The sequence below is a fragment of the Dendrobates tinctorius genome, unplaced genomic scaffold (genome assembly GCF_039654945.1).
Source record: "Dendrobates tinctorius isolate UK_male_01 unplaced genomic scaffold, ASM3965494v1 ptg000075l, whole genome shotgun sequence".
Classification (NCBI taxonomy): Eukaryota; Metazoa; Chordata; class Amphibia; order Anura; family Dendrobatidae; genus Dendrobates; species Dendrobates tinctorius.
The window spans coordinates 11,247,631-11,261,834 of NW_027361743.1; the positions used below are offsets into that span (position 1 = coordinate 11,247,631).

Here is a 14,204-nt window from a genome sequence, read left to right on the forward strand (position 1 = left end):
GATATATCACAAAGTATTGAGATGAAATTTTGTTTCTGACCAAATACTTATTTTCCACCATAATATGCAAATAAAATGAAAAAAAAACAGACAATGTGATTTTCTGGATTTTTTTTTCTCAGTTTGTCTCCCATAGTTGAGGTCTACCTATGATGTAAATTACAGACGCCTCTCATCTTTTTAAGTGGTGGAACTTGCACTATTGCTGACTGACTAAATACTTTTTTTCCCCACTGTACCTTCCCTACCCGATCTATCTATTATGGTAAATGGCATCACGCTCTCTCCCGCACATGAAATCCGCTGCCTCGGAGTAACTCTCGACTCTGTCCTGTCCTTCAAACCACACGTCCAAACTCTTGCCACCTCCAACTCAAAACTATTTCCAGAATCTGTCCCTTCCTCAGCCCTCAATCTACTAAAACTCTTGTACATGCCCTCATCATCTCCCGCCTTGACTACTGCAACACTCTCCTCTGTGGCCTCCCTACTAACTCTAATGCACCACTCCAGTCTGTCCTCAACACTGCTGCCTGACTAATCCACCTCTCTCCTCGCTACTCCCCTGTCTCTCCCCTCTGCAAATCCCTCCACTGGCTCCCAATTCCCCAACAAATCCAGTTCAAACTACTAACACTGACCTTCAAAGCCATCCATAACCTGAGATGTGACTTTATATTGGCATTCTTTCAAAAAAACCTCCCCCCCTCCTCTGGTGAAGTGGGGTTTGATTTAAGCTTTCAATAGTACAGAGATACCAATTACTGCTTCTACTTATCATGCATCGGTGCTTGTATATGCATATATTCTTGCACTTTTTTGCATCCCCTAACATTGCTTCATGTGTATTGGAACCACATTTCCACCTTGTTGTCTGTAATTAAATTTTCATTTATTGGCGTTTTATTTATTTTTCATCTTATTTATTTAATTTTATTTTTGTTTGTTTTTTCTTCATTTTTTTCCATGTATAATTTTTCTTTACTTTTTTTTACTTACGCATTTATTATTTTTTATTATTATATACATATTTTTCTTTGTTTTTTATTTTTATTTTCATTTTTCTAATATAATATATTTTTTCCTTTTTTTGTTCTGCTGTTATTGGTGTTGCTCATTATATATTCTCAATTTATCATCTACATATACTTATTTGGTCTTCAATTTACTTTATTTTCAGTATTATTCCATTATATGTATTCAGTACTAGTGTGCTGTCTCTATTGGTTTATTCCTCATTTGTTCTAGTCATTTCTGTCAGGTCCTCATTATCTATTATACTTCATGTGTGCACTTGTTCAAATGCAGCCCCCATATTGTAGACCTCTGCGAAGCCTCCATGTTCTCCACCTTACTCCGACTCCCGGGAGCCGCGCATGCGCACTACATTTTCCCTTGTTCCATGCATCACGCTGGTTTCATTTACCAGCACTGCGCACTGGATATGTTTGGGCAGAGACGTTTGCCAGGCTCTCTTAGCCTCCCGCGTCACTTTCGTTTCCGGCTCTGCCCGTTTCCCTACAGGTGGTAACGCTAAGCACTCCAGATACAGGTATTTAAAGGCATAGAAGCTAATAAACGCTCACTTCCCCTGATGAAGCCGTCCGTGTAACGGCGACACGCGTTGGGTTTTTCCCAACTGTTACCCCTCCTGTGCTGATGCCCCAGCATCGCCTGTTTACTCATTTAATCATCTTTTGCTCCACCTGGTTGCTTCCTATTCAGCCCCTGGGCGGCTGAGTATCATTGGTATGTACTGTTGATGTGCATTTCTTGTGACCTTGAGGCCTTTTACTTGCCACCCTTTGGGTCCATCAGCACATTGTTTTGTGCTTCACCTTATTCCATACACTTATTTGGTGTTGTTTAGGGCACATCCTCGCATAATTTGTGCATATATCAATTGCTGAGGGTCACACTGAGACTCAGGCCCGTTTTCTTGGGCATTTTTTGACATCAATTATTTGTATTGGTGGATATGGCATATTTTGCCAGATATGATGTTGATTTCATACTGGGGTTCCCATATATATATGCAGTCTCTATGATTGGCTATTTCAATTGAGGATTGAAGATTATTTGACATATTATGGCTTGATGATTTCATAGAATCATAGAATCGTAGAGTTGGAAGGGACCTCCTGGGCCATCTGGTCCAACCCCCTGCTCAAAGCAGGAATTGCTAAATCATCCCAGACAGATATCTGTCCAGCCTCTGTTTGAAGACTTCCATTGAAGGAGAACTCACCACTTCTCATGGCGGCCTGTTCCACTCATTGATCACTCTAACTGTCAAAAAGTTTTTTCTAATATCTAATCCATGTCTCCTCCCATTCAGTTTCATCCCATTGCTTCTAGTCTTTCCTTGTGCAAATGAGAATAAAGATGATCCTTCTACAATGTGACAGCCCTTTAGATATTTGTAAACAGCTATTAAGTCTCCTCTCAGTCTTCTCTTTTGCAAACTAAACATTCCAAAATCCTGCCACCTTTCCTCATAAGACAGGGTTTGCAGACCGGTCACCATTCTGGTCGCTCTTTTCTGAACTTGCTCCAGTTTGTTGATGTCTTTTTTAAAATGTGGTGCCCAAAACTGGACACAATATTCCAGATGAGGTCTGACCAAAGAGGAGTAGAGGGAAATAATGACTTCATGTGGTCTAGACTGTATGCTTCTGTTAATACATCCTAGAATTGCATTTGCCTGTTTTGCTGCTGCATCACACTGTTGACTCATATTCAGTCTGTGAATATTTATACATATATATTGTTGCTTACCTGTCTGCACGCCTTATTCATTCATATTGTGGTTTGATGGTTTATATGTACACTGTTGCTTGTCTGTTTGTATGCCTTTCATTGTATGGGGAGACTTATTCATTCATCTTTTGTACAGTAGAGGGGTTAACAGTGGGTTGGATTGTCACTGTTTTTATATGTTTTTAAACTGTTGCTAATAAAGCTTTTCCTGCATATTATTATTGGTTGGTGTGCATTTCCATAGTGGTCTTTCTTTCTTCTTCCTTTGCAGCTTATAATTATGTGACCATTTATTTGCACCCACATCATCTATTATAGTTATTTTGTGGATTATTAGCAGTGCGCCCATTCATTCATTATTAGCCATCTATAACCTGTCCCCTCCCTATATCTCTGAACAAATCTCCCAATATCTTCCCTCACGTAATCTTCGATCCTCCCAAGACCTCCTACTCTCCTCTACACTTATTCGTTCCTCACACAACCGCCTCCAAGATTTCTCCCGAATATCCCCTATCCTCTGGAATACCATGTCTCAACACGTCCGATTATCCACCACCCTCAGATCCTTCAAACGGAACCTGAAAAAGCATCCTTTCAGGATAGCTTACAGACTGCAATGACCATTCTGCCACCTCACCACCACCCAAGCTGCCGACTCATCACCACCAGAGCTGTTGCACCCCCGACCTTCTGTCTCTTCCTCACTATTCCGTAGAATGTAAGTCCACAAGGACAGGGTCCCCTCTGTACCAGTCTGTTATTGTAAATTTGTTTACTGTTAACGATATCTATAACTTTGTATGTAACCCCCCTTCTCATGTACAGCACCATGGAATACAGGTGAGAGGACCCTGCACATATGTGGCGCCCCTGAGGCTCAGTCGCCACAGAGGTACTGCACCTTCTCCTAAGGTGTAGTGCCCCACCATCCGGGTAAGGTGGGAACTTCTTTCCACACTCCAACACTCGCACCCCACACAACAGGGTAGTTCCTCATAACCACATTGCGGCTCCTTGCTCAGAGGGTAGCAGAGCACCTTTGGTGGTTCCCTGCTTGGAACACTGGACGTGCTGGGAGGTGGGTGGAGTTAAGATACATAAAAGAGTGGGACAGTGTAGGATGACGGAGTCAGTCTGACAGAAGGTCAGTCGGGTAGGAAGTCACTCAGACAGGAGTGTGGATCCCTGGAAGAAGGGATGGAGGAAGGAGTGCTGCAGCTGCCTCAGTGATCTGAGCCAGCTGGCATGGGAAAGGAAAAGAAGGAGAAAGACGTAGAACTGAAACCTAAGCTTCCATAAGAAAGAAAGACAAGTACGGAACGAAGGAGTAGAGAGAACAGAGAGGATGTGGTTTAGAAGAGGAATCCTGCCTATAGGTTCTCAGCGCAAGGCCGGGGCCCGGTCCCCGAGGTTGTATGGACACTTATGGTTCTGCAGCAGACATCGGTGGAGTAGTTGGCTGTAAATGCACTACTCCCATCTAAGACTTGGGGCACAACAGCAATTGGATAGAGAGCCGGGACTCAGGAGAAGGGAGTCCCCGAAGCAGGCTACAGCTGTCTGCCGTACAAGTAGAGTTCTTGGGAACATCAGTCAGGAGGCACTCCAGTGTAACTCAGTACTAGGAGATCTTAACACTTTAAGGCGCTATAGAGGAGTCGTTCAGAAAGGTACATGTTGGCGGAGTGTTGGAGGGGAGAATCCTAACTTGCCCGGAGGTTGATTGAGTCTCTGACCCGGAGAACACGGCCCGGAGGCAGGCACCTGTGTGTGTACAACGGACTGTGAGTAAAGCTTTGGAACTACAAGCCCCGGTGTCCTCCATTCATTTGTGCGCTAACACATTCAGCACTGCTACAGCTGGATACCATTCTCCACACCACCTGCACCTCTCCTCTAACATTGCATCCACGCTGCCCTGGGGCTACAGCTTCACCTATGGGGAGCTACACCATCTAGGCTGCAACACACCATCAGCCCCAGAGGATCTGCATGCAGCGTCGGCCTAACATCCTACTTGCTGAACACCACAGGTGGCGTCACGAACTGTTCATTTAAACCATTACATTCCCCTATTACTTGGGCGCCCAGGGCCATGGTCCGGGTCACCGCTGCTGTGACACATCCCACTGACACCGGCCCGGTACCGAGTACCCCACAGCCCAGGGAGGGCGACCCACATAAGAGCTGACACTCTACAGGAGAGAGGATCCTGCACATAAGAGCTGCCACACAACATTAGAGAGGACCCTGCACATAAGAGCAGGCACTACAGGAGAGAGGACCCTGCACATAAGAGATGACACTCTACAGGAGAGAGGACCCTGCACATAAGAGCTGACACTATAAAGGAGAGAGGACCCTTCACATAAAAGCTGACACTCTACAGGAGAGAGGACCCTGCACATAAGAGCTGACACTCTACAGGAGAGAGGACCCTGCCCATAAAAGCTGACACTCTACAGGAGAGAGGACCCTGCCCATAAAAGCTGACACTCTACAGGAGAGAGGACCCTGCCCATAAAAACTGACACTCTACAGGAGAGAGGGCTCTGCACATAAGAGCTGACACTCTACAGGAGAGAGGGCTCTGCACATAAGAGCTGACACTCTACAGGAGAGAGGACCCTGCACATAAGAGCTGACACTATAAAGGAGAGAGGACCCTGCACATAAAAGCTGACACTCTACAGGAGAGAGGACCCTGCACATAAGAGCTGACACTATACAGGAGAGAGAACACTGCACATAAGAGCTGATACTCTACAGGAGAGAGGACCCTGCACATAAGAGCTGACACTCTACAGGAGAGAGAACACTGCACATAAGAGCTGACACTCTACAGGTGAAAGAACCCTGCACGTAAGAGCTGACATTCTACAGGAGAGAGGATCCTGCACATAAGAGCAGACACTACAGGAGAGAGGATCCTGCACATAAGAGCTGACACTCTACAGGAGAGAGGGCTCTGCCCATAAGAGCGGACACTCTACAGGAGAGAGGACCCTGCACGTAAGAGTTGACACTCTACAGGAGGGAGGACCCTGCACATAAGAGCTGACACTCTACAGGAGAGAGGACCCTGCACATAAGAGCTGACACTCTACAGGAGAGAGGACCCTGCACGTAAGAGCTGACACTCTACAGGAGAGAGAACACTGCACATAAGAGCTGACACTCTACAGGTGAAAGGACCCTGCATGTAAGAGCTGACACTCTACAGGAGAGAGGATCCTGCACATAAGAGCAGACACTCTACTTTAGAGAGGACACTGCACATAAGACCTGACACTCTACAGGTGAGAGGACCCTGCACATAAGAGCTGACACTCTACAGGAGAGAGGACCCTGCCCATAAAAGCTGACACTCTACAGGAGAGAGGGCTCTGCACATAAGAGCTGACACTCTACAGGAGAGAGGACCCTGCATATAAGAGCTGACACTATAAAGGAGAGAGGACCCTGCACATAAAAGCTGACACTCTACAGGAGAGAGGACCCTGCACATAAGAGCTGACACTATACAAGAGAGAGGATCCTGTACATAAGAGCTGTCCCTATACAGGAGAGAGGACCCTGCACATAAGAGCTGACACTCTACAGGAGAGAGGACCCTGCACGTAAGAGCTGACACTCTACAGGAGAGAGAACACTGCACATAAGAGCTGACACTCTACAGGTGAAAGGAACCTGCACGTAAGAGCTGACACTCTACAGGAGAGAGGACCCTGCACATAAGAGCTGACACTATACAAGAGAGAGGATCCTGCACATAGGAGCTGTCCCTATACAGGAGAGAGGACCCTGCACATAAGAGCTGACACTCTACAGGAGAGAGGACCCTGCATGTAAGAGCTGACACTCTACAGGAGAGAGAACACTGCACATAAGAGCTGACACTCTACAGGTGAAAGGACCCTGCACGTAAGAGCTGACACTCTACAGGAGAGAGGATCCTGCACATAAGAGCAGACACTACAGGAGAGAGGATCCTGCACATAAGAGCAGACACTACAGGAGAGAGGATCCTGCACATAAGAGCTGACACTCTACATTAGAGAGGACACTGCACATAAGACCTGACACTCTACAGGTGAGAGGACCCTGCACATAAGAGCTGACACTCTACAGGAGAGAGGGCTCTGCACATAAGAGCTGACACTACAGGAGAGAGAACCCTGCACATAAGAGCTGACACACCGTAGGAGAAACAATTACCCTGTGACTCTGGAGATGGAAAATAACTCTGCCATACAAACTGTGCTCCCAGGTACTGACCACCGTTCTACAAGGTATGATAATCCACAAGATGTCACAGATGTAGGGCATTATGGGGAGGTCATGTGACAATTCAAAAAGACGTTGGCCTGCTCTCTGATGTTTCAGCAGTGTGGGAAATGGTGCAGGGCAAGTTTTTTTTTGTGAAACGCATATCGAATCTAAAATTAATTTAATTCCCTTGAAAACATGAATTTCAGAAACCTCGATTGTCCGAGGACCAATTCACTCATCTATATAAAAAATGCACTCAAGAACGCTTCCTGTAGTGTCCACATAATACTACAGATTAATTCCCAATTAATACCACCAAAAACTGTTAAATAATTATGGGTGGTTTTAGTTCCATATGGTTCTTGTCTTCTGTGCTCTCCCAGGAAACTACACGCCATAGGCACTTGCCCAGTTTGCCAATACGAGCCAAACAGTTGAGCTCTAAATGCGTTTATCTGTCGACAATCTAATGTCTCCTGCTGCCCATATCTAGAAGAGAGCTGTCAGTTAATCATGTGACTGACAGATACTATTTGTTTCTCATTTAAATTTTGTAATTATCTGTCCTCTTAACAAAGTCTCTAAAGTGCCCCCTATGGGACGTAGCTATCATATTTGTCAGTGTTTGACCCTTTAAGGACTAAGGACTTGAATAACTAAACATTTTAAACATCTGTCTGCTCTAAAATGAAAACGCACTAATTTGGGTTGAGCTGTATCTGAGTTCCTGCCCCTCATCGGTGCAAGGTTTGTCTATGGCTTTATGAAGGTCGTGGCAGTGTCTGGACATCTGTTTCTTGGAGGAACATGGAACTGGTTAGCTATGGTTTAAAGCTCATTAGCACCAATAAGAACTAAAGCCATGGCCGTGGTCTGCAACTAGTGGCCAAGGTCCTGATCCTGGAGCCTAAGAGGACCCATAGGCAAATCTATCACATACAGTAAGTCACCAATGTCAAAAATAGCACATCAGGAGCCTGTAGGACCAGTATTTTTAAGTTATTACCCTCCTTAAGGCTCTTCAGATGGTTTCAAAAATCAATACCCAGGATACACAGGGTAGATGTGAAGGATTTACAAGGGAAAATGCATAAATGTACATGTCAGAAGGTCAAAGTCCATTTGACAGAATTCAGAAACTCTCTGACACAAGATAAGACAAGGAGACACTATTTTATTGAATGGCCCTTTGTTTCAAAGGATGATCCCAGATTTCTTGCTGATCAGTAGGACCCACATGTCTGCTCACAAGACAGTAACTTGTCTGCAAAGAATTATTCAGCTTTCTCATTCATCACTGTTGATTTGTGATGGCTCTGAACGTCCCTGCTCTGCTGTCTGTAATTCTGTTCTATGCGGTGACATTGGGAATTGGAGTCTGGGCTTCAAAAAAAGCCAAAAAGTTGCAAAAAAATGGGAATCGGATGGAAGTTGCCATTGTTGGAGGAAGAAAAGTCAATATGGTCATTGGATTATTTACTACTACAGGTATGTCTGGAGATTGCAGGATATGGGTCTATTATTGTCACAGGTGTGTCAGAGGTTGCAGACAGTCGCACTGCATCTGGCTGAAGAAGGTCTCAGCGGCTGGCCTTGCAGACTAGTGGCCACCTCCCCCAGCCTTAATGGTGTCACCTGGATCTGGATGTTTATAATTCCCAACTTCCTGCAGGTGTTATTTCCATTTGCATATCCCTGTTGAGGCTGGGAGCTGTAGCAGTTGTCTGTCTCAGTTGTCTTTAGTGGCAGTGATGATTGATTAGCGATTATCCTATCCTTCCTCATGCAGGGCTTATCGCCAGGATCAGGCGATAGGTGCGGAACCTATATAGGGATGGTAGGACAGACAGGGTGACGCTAGACCTGTCTAGGGGTCTCCACTCCACCCTTTCGTAGTGTTTGGTTCAACCTTCCTTATCCCTTTGTGTTGCACTTAACCTGTCCTACACTGTGGGTGACCATTATTAACTCGTTAAGGACTGAGATCATTGTAATCTGAACACAGTTACTTGGCACCTTAACAACACAGTTACTTGGAACCTTAGAATATTTTTATATATACCATTTTACTTTTCCATAGCTTGTTTTTTTTCAGGATGACTTAATTTTATTTGGCTTATTTGGGGTTGAATACAATTATAGTGGGCGCAGAGATTGCAGATGCATCTGTGACCTGAAGCTTAGTAGATGGAGAGAGGGAAACAAAAAAGATCCCTTTGAATCCTATGACAATATCCATATTGTGGTACATGTGATACTTAGGGGCCCTGTTGGAGATTTTGGACTTTGGCTTACAATCTTTATATAATGCATTGAATGATTTTTATTACTTTTTGGGAAGGGAACAGAAAAAAAAAAAAAAAAAAAATTCTGTCCAGTTGTCCACCGAATTTATGGACAAGACTTACAGCTATTTGTAGTTATGATTGGTACTATTTTGGGGTACATAAGACTTTATTTTATTAATTTTATTCTTCTTTTTTGAAAGACAAGGTGAACAAAAGCAGCAATTCTGTGAATTTATTTATTTATTGCATTACTGTACGGGATAAATAATCCATTCATTTTTTTGTAGAAAGTCTTTACGGATGTCACAAGCCAATTATGTGTAGTTTTCTAATGATTTATACTTTTTTTCAGTGTGAAACACTATGTGTCCCACAAGGGAAAATCTTGTAAATAAATAACCACAGTCAAATGGGGCGGCCATGGGGCTAATGAAGACAAATACTCTTTTCAAACCCCACACTCCCACATACTGTACATGCCAACAAATGTCAGGGACAGTGTAGAGTCGGTGGGCCGGGCTGGGGGGTGGTCCCTCTGGGTACCGTGCAGCAACGTATAGACACAAGATGAGGCAGGTTTCGGGTTCAACAGGTCCAAGTTTATTCTCTCACCATCCGACTGACGGCCCTCACAGTACACCACAATATCTCCTTCACGGCCATCCATTTCCAGGGCCGCTTCAAGCACACCGTACTTTACACCGGGGACGTACATATACACACCGTCCCCTCTTCACTCTTCGACGCTCCTGTCAGATCCGTCACTGTGGCCACCTTAGGCCCATAAACCAACAGTACTTTTACTGATCAGTCGTCTCTCTGAATACGGTATGCTTTTCCTCTGTGCCTCGTCTATACTGCGGTACTTTTGTGTCAGGACCACCCCCCTGACTTTCTCTCTCCTCAGTCCCCCTGATTTGGCTCTCTCACAGTGCACAAACTGTCGTAGTCTTCCTGTCACTTGAGCTCCCCCTGGAGACTGGAACTTTCTGGAATCCTCCTGTCAAATTTATAACTTTCCCGGTTCCCCCTGACTCCGCCCCCCATGACCAATGGTTTCTTAAGCCCTAAGCTGATGTCAAGTTCTATGCTCACACTCCTCCCTGCCTTCTAATGGTCAACCCAAGGTACTGCACGTCCACTACACTTTCCTAGCTGTTTCCCCACTGTAATAACTGACACCTGTCTAAACTGTGCAAACCTTCCTTTCTCTATTCTGACAAGTCCGTCCGTCTGGTCACCTTCCCTACACTCCTCCTTCCTTTGTCTATTGTCGTCCTTGGCAATCGTAATCCCTGCCTTCGTCGTTCTGAAGCTTACCCTACCTTCTGTTGTCGAACCAGCTGTTGGGCCAAACCCACTACCCGTGGGGGCCAAACCAAAACCGGGCAAACCATTCTCCGAGCAGCCTACTGCTACTCGCCAGCACGCACGCCACATGACAATGTCTTTCAAATTGGGCTAGGTACACCTGGATTCTCTTTCCGGCGTGTACCTTCCCCTACTCTCCCCTTCTGTCACCTTCCACTATCCGGTACGCCATGATCGAGGCCTTACACCCACCGGATCATTGTCGGCGTCCGCCTTCTTCCTTCAGGGGTGTCCGTGGTGTCAGGGACCTGACCTAGGACGACTGTCTTTCCAACGTCTTCCATCTCTTTGCCTTTCTTTTGGTTACACGTCATGGTCGGCGTCTCGGTCTCCCAGACCTTCTGTTGTGAGTTCATTTTCCCCTTCGTCACTGAGGTCTGGTGAACTCCCTATTCTGGTAAAGGAAGGTAATGAGCCTGATTATCAGGCACCTGAGCCTAATGAGGATGACTGGCTGAGTGGAGTCACGGACTGGATATAAGGCTTCCGACGCCCTTCTGCCCTGCGGGTGATTTCTCTGTGGACTTCTAGGACACCAGTCTGATTCCTGCTCCTCTAAAGCTAAGTTTTCTGTTTTGCCTGTTAGCATTTTTGTTTTGTTTTTTGTTTTCCTTGCTTTTCTGTATTCTGCCATTCCCTGCTGGGGTGAGCTGAATCTCCTTTTGCCTGTAGCTCTGTCTTCAGAATATTCCTGAGTACTGACATAGCTTTTTTGAAGCCTATTGTCTTCAGGGCTTTTTTTCACTGTCAGTCTGTTGGCTCTTATTTTCATAGGGTTTTTCACGGATTGCAGACAGCAGCCTTCCTGTCCTTTTCTATCTAGTTAGCTTGGGCCCCGTCTTTGCTCAGTCTATCTTTCTGTCTGTGTTAGTATTTTCATCTTGCTTCACCGTCATTATATGTAGGGGGCTGCCTATTGCTTTGGGGTCTGCTCTGGGGCAGTTTAGATTTCCCCTTTCTTTCTTTAGGCCTATTTAATTCTCCGGCTGTGATCAAGGTGTCTAGGGCATCTTAGGAACCCCCCACGGCTACTGCTAGTTGTGTTGATAGGTTCAGGGGTCTGCAATCCGATAGCTGCCAACTTCTCTGGTTTTCTGGACTTAGCTAGCATTTCTGTTTTTGCCTCCTACGGTGACTCAATCATAACAGAATCACCCGCCATACCGCAGATCCTAGGGTACTCAATGGCAGGAAAGAATTGTGTTTAAAATAAAAAAAAGTGTGTGTATATTCTTTCCTCTATATCTCTGAGGCCGTAAGGGGAATTTTTTTTTCTCTCTCAATGGAGATAAAGCAATTGTCTGATCGTGTGGAGCAGCTCGCTGCGGAAGTGCGGGGAATTTCCGCCTACCTTGCTCGTTCGCATGCTGTTGAACCAAAGATCCCTACACCTGATGTATTTTTTGGGGATCGACCTAAATTTTTGAGTTTCAAAAATAATTGTAAATTATTTTTTGCCTTGAAGCCTAGCTCGTGAGGGAGCTCCGCGCAGCAGGTTAAAATTGTCATCTCTTTGCTGCGTGGCGATCCCCAGGATTGGGCGTTTTCTTTGAAACCAGATGATCCTATTCTGACTAATGTGAACGCATTCTTTCAAGCTTTGGGGTTGTTGTATGACGAACCTAATGCTATTGATCAGGCTGAAAAGACCCTGTTGGCTTTGAACCAGGGTCGAGATTCTGCAGAGTTGTACTCTCAAAAGTTCTGAAAGTGGGCGGTCCTTACTACCTGGAATGATAATGCCTTGGCTGCTCTCTTTCGGAAGGGTTTGTCAGAAGCCGTAAAAGATACTATGGTTTGATTTCCTGTTCCCTCTGGTCTGGACGATTCTATGTCATTAGCCATTCAGGTTGATCGGCGTTTACGTGAACGCAGGATTGCACGAGAGGTGTTGCCACCGATTGAACAGACGTCTGAACCTATGCAATGTGATAGAGTTTTGTCTAAGGCGCAACGTCAGGAGTTCAGAAGGCGTAATAAGCTGTGTTTTTTCTGTGGAGATGTGTTGTGAGTTCATTTTCCCCTTCATTACTGAGGCCCGAGGAACTCCCTCTTCTGGTAAAGAAAGGTACTGAGCCTGATTATCAAACACCTGAGGCTGATGATGATGACTGGCTGAGTGGAGTTACTGACTGGATATAAGGCTGCCGACGCCCTTCTGCCCTGCGGGTGATTTCTCTGTGGGATCCTTGGAGACCAGTCTGAATTCCTGCTCCTCTAAAGCTAAGTTTGCTGCTCGGCCTTTTGCATTGGTGCTTTGACTTTGTTTTGCTTTGTTTTTCTGGATTTCTGCCATTCCCTGCTGGGGTGTGCTGATTTCCTTTAGCTCTGTCTTCTGAAAATACCTGAGTGCTGATTTAGTTTTTGAAGCCTAGCTGCTTCAGGGTCTTTTTCATATCAGCTTGTTGGCTTATGTCTTTGATAGGGTTTTGGCAAATTGCAGACAGCAGCCTTCCTGTCCTTTCCTATCTAGGTAGTTTTGGGCCCCGTCTTTGCTCAGTCTATCTTTCTGTCTGTGTTAGTGTTTTCATCTTGCTTCACCGTCATTATATGTTGGGGACTGCCTATTGCTTTGGGGTCTGCTCTGGGGCAGTTTAGATTTCCCCTTTCTTTCTTTAGGCCTATTTAATTCTCCGGCTGTGCTCGAGGGGTCTAGGGCATCGTAGGAATCCCCCACGGCTACTGCTAGTTGTGTTGATAGGTTCAGGGGTCTGCAATCTGATAGTTGCCAACTTCTCTGGTTTTCTGGACTTAGCTTGTATTTCTGTTGTTGCCTCCTACGGTGACTCATTCATAACAGAGATGCCTCGCATATTATTTCTGTTTGTCCTAAACGAGAGAAACGCTTTGCACACACGTTTTCTGTTGGTGGTGTTTAACCTAAGTTTCTTCTGGCAATTACTCTGATCTGCTCCCTGTCCACATTTTCCGCCAAGACTTTTGTGGATTCAGGAGCAGCGCTAAACCTAATGGACTTGGATTTTGCTAAACGTTGTGGATTTCCGATGACACCTCTGCAGACGCCTATCCCTTTGAGGGGGATTGATGCTACTCCTTTGGCTAAAAATAAACCTCAGTTTTGGACCCAGGTGGTCATGCGGGTCGCCCCAGACCATCAAGAAAATTGCAGATTTTTGGTATTGCATGGTCTGCATGATGCCGTTGTTCTGGGGTTTCCCTGGTTGCAAATTCATAATCCAGTTTTGGATTGGAAATCTGTGTCTGTGGTGAGTTGGGGTTGTCGGTGTGTCTTTAGTGAGGCTCCGGTTTTTTCCACCTCTCCTCAGTCGCATGATGTTCCTGACTATTTGGCGGACTTTTATTATGTATTTAGTGAGAATGAGTCTGCGTCCTTGCCTCTTCATAGGAGTTATGACTGTGCAATTGAACTAAGCCCGGGGTGTAAATTTCCCAAGGGTCGGCTCTTCAATTTATCTGTACCCAAGCACGAGGCTATGCGGTCCTATATTAAGGAGGCGTTGGAGAAGGGTCATATTAGACCATCCTCTT

General features: G+C 45.4%; 1 protein-coding gene across 1 annotated transcript in view; it reads left to right on the forward strand.

Annotated features, from left to right (window-relative positions):
* Positions 1-8,344: 8,344 nt before the first annotated feature.
* The window catches only part of LOC141096414 (high affinity choline transporter 1-like), a 33,795-nt gene continuing 27,935 nt past the window's right edge, over positions 8,345-14,204 (forward strand). The window contains exon 1 of the mRNA XM_073582989.1: positions 8,345-8,523. Coding sequence (XP_073439090.1) covers positions 8,346-8,523 — 178 coding nt within the window. The 5' untranslated portion in view covers position 8,345. The remainder of the gene's footprint in view (positions 8,524-14,204) is intronic.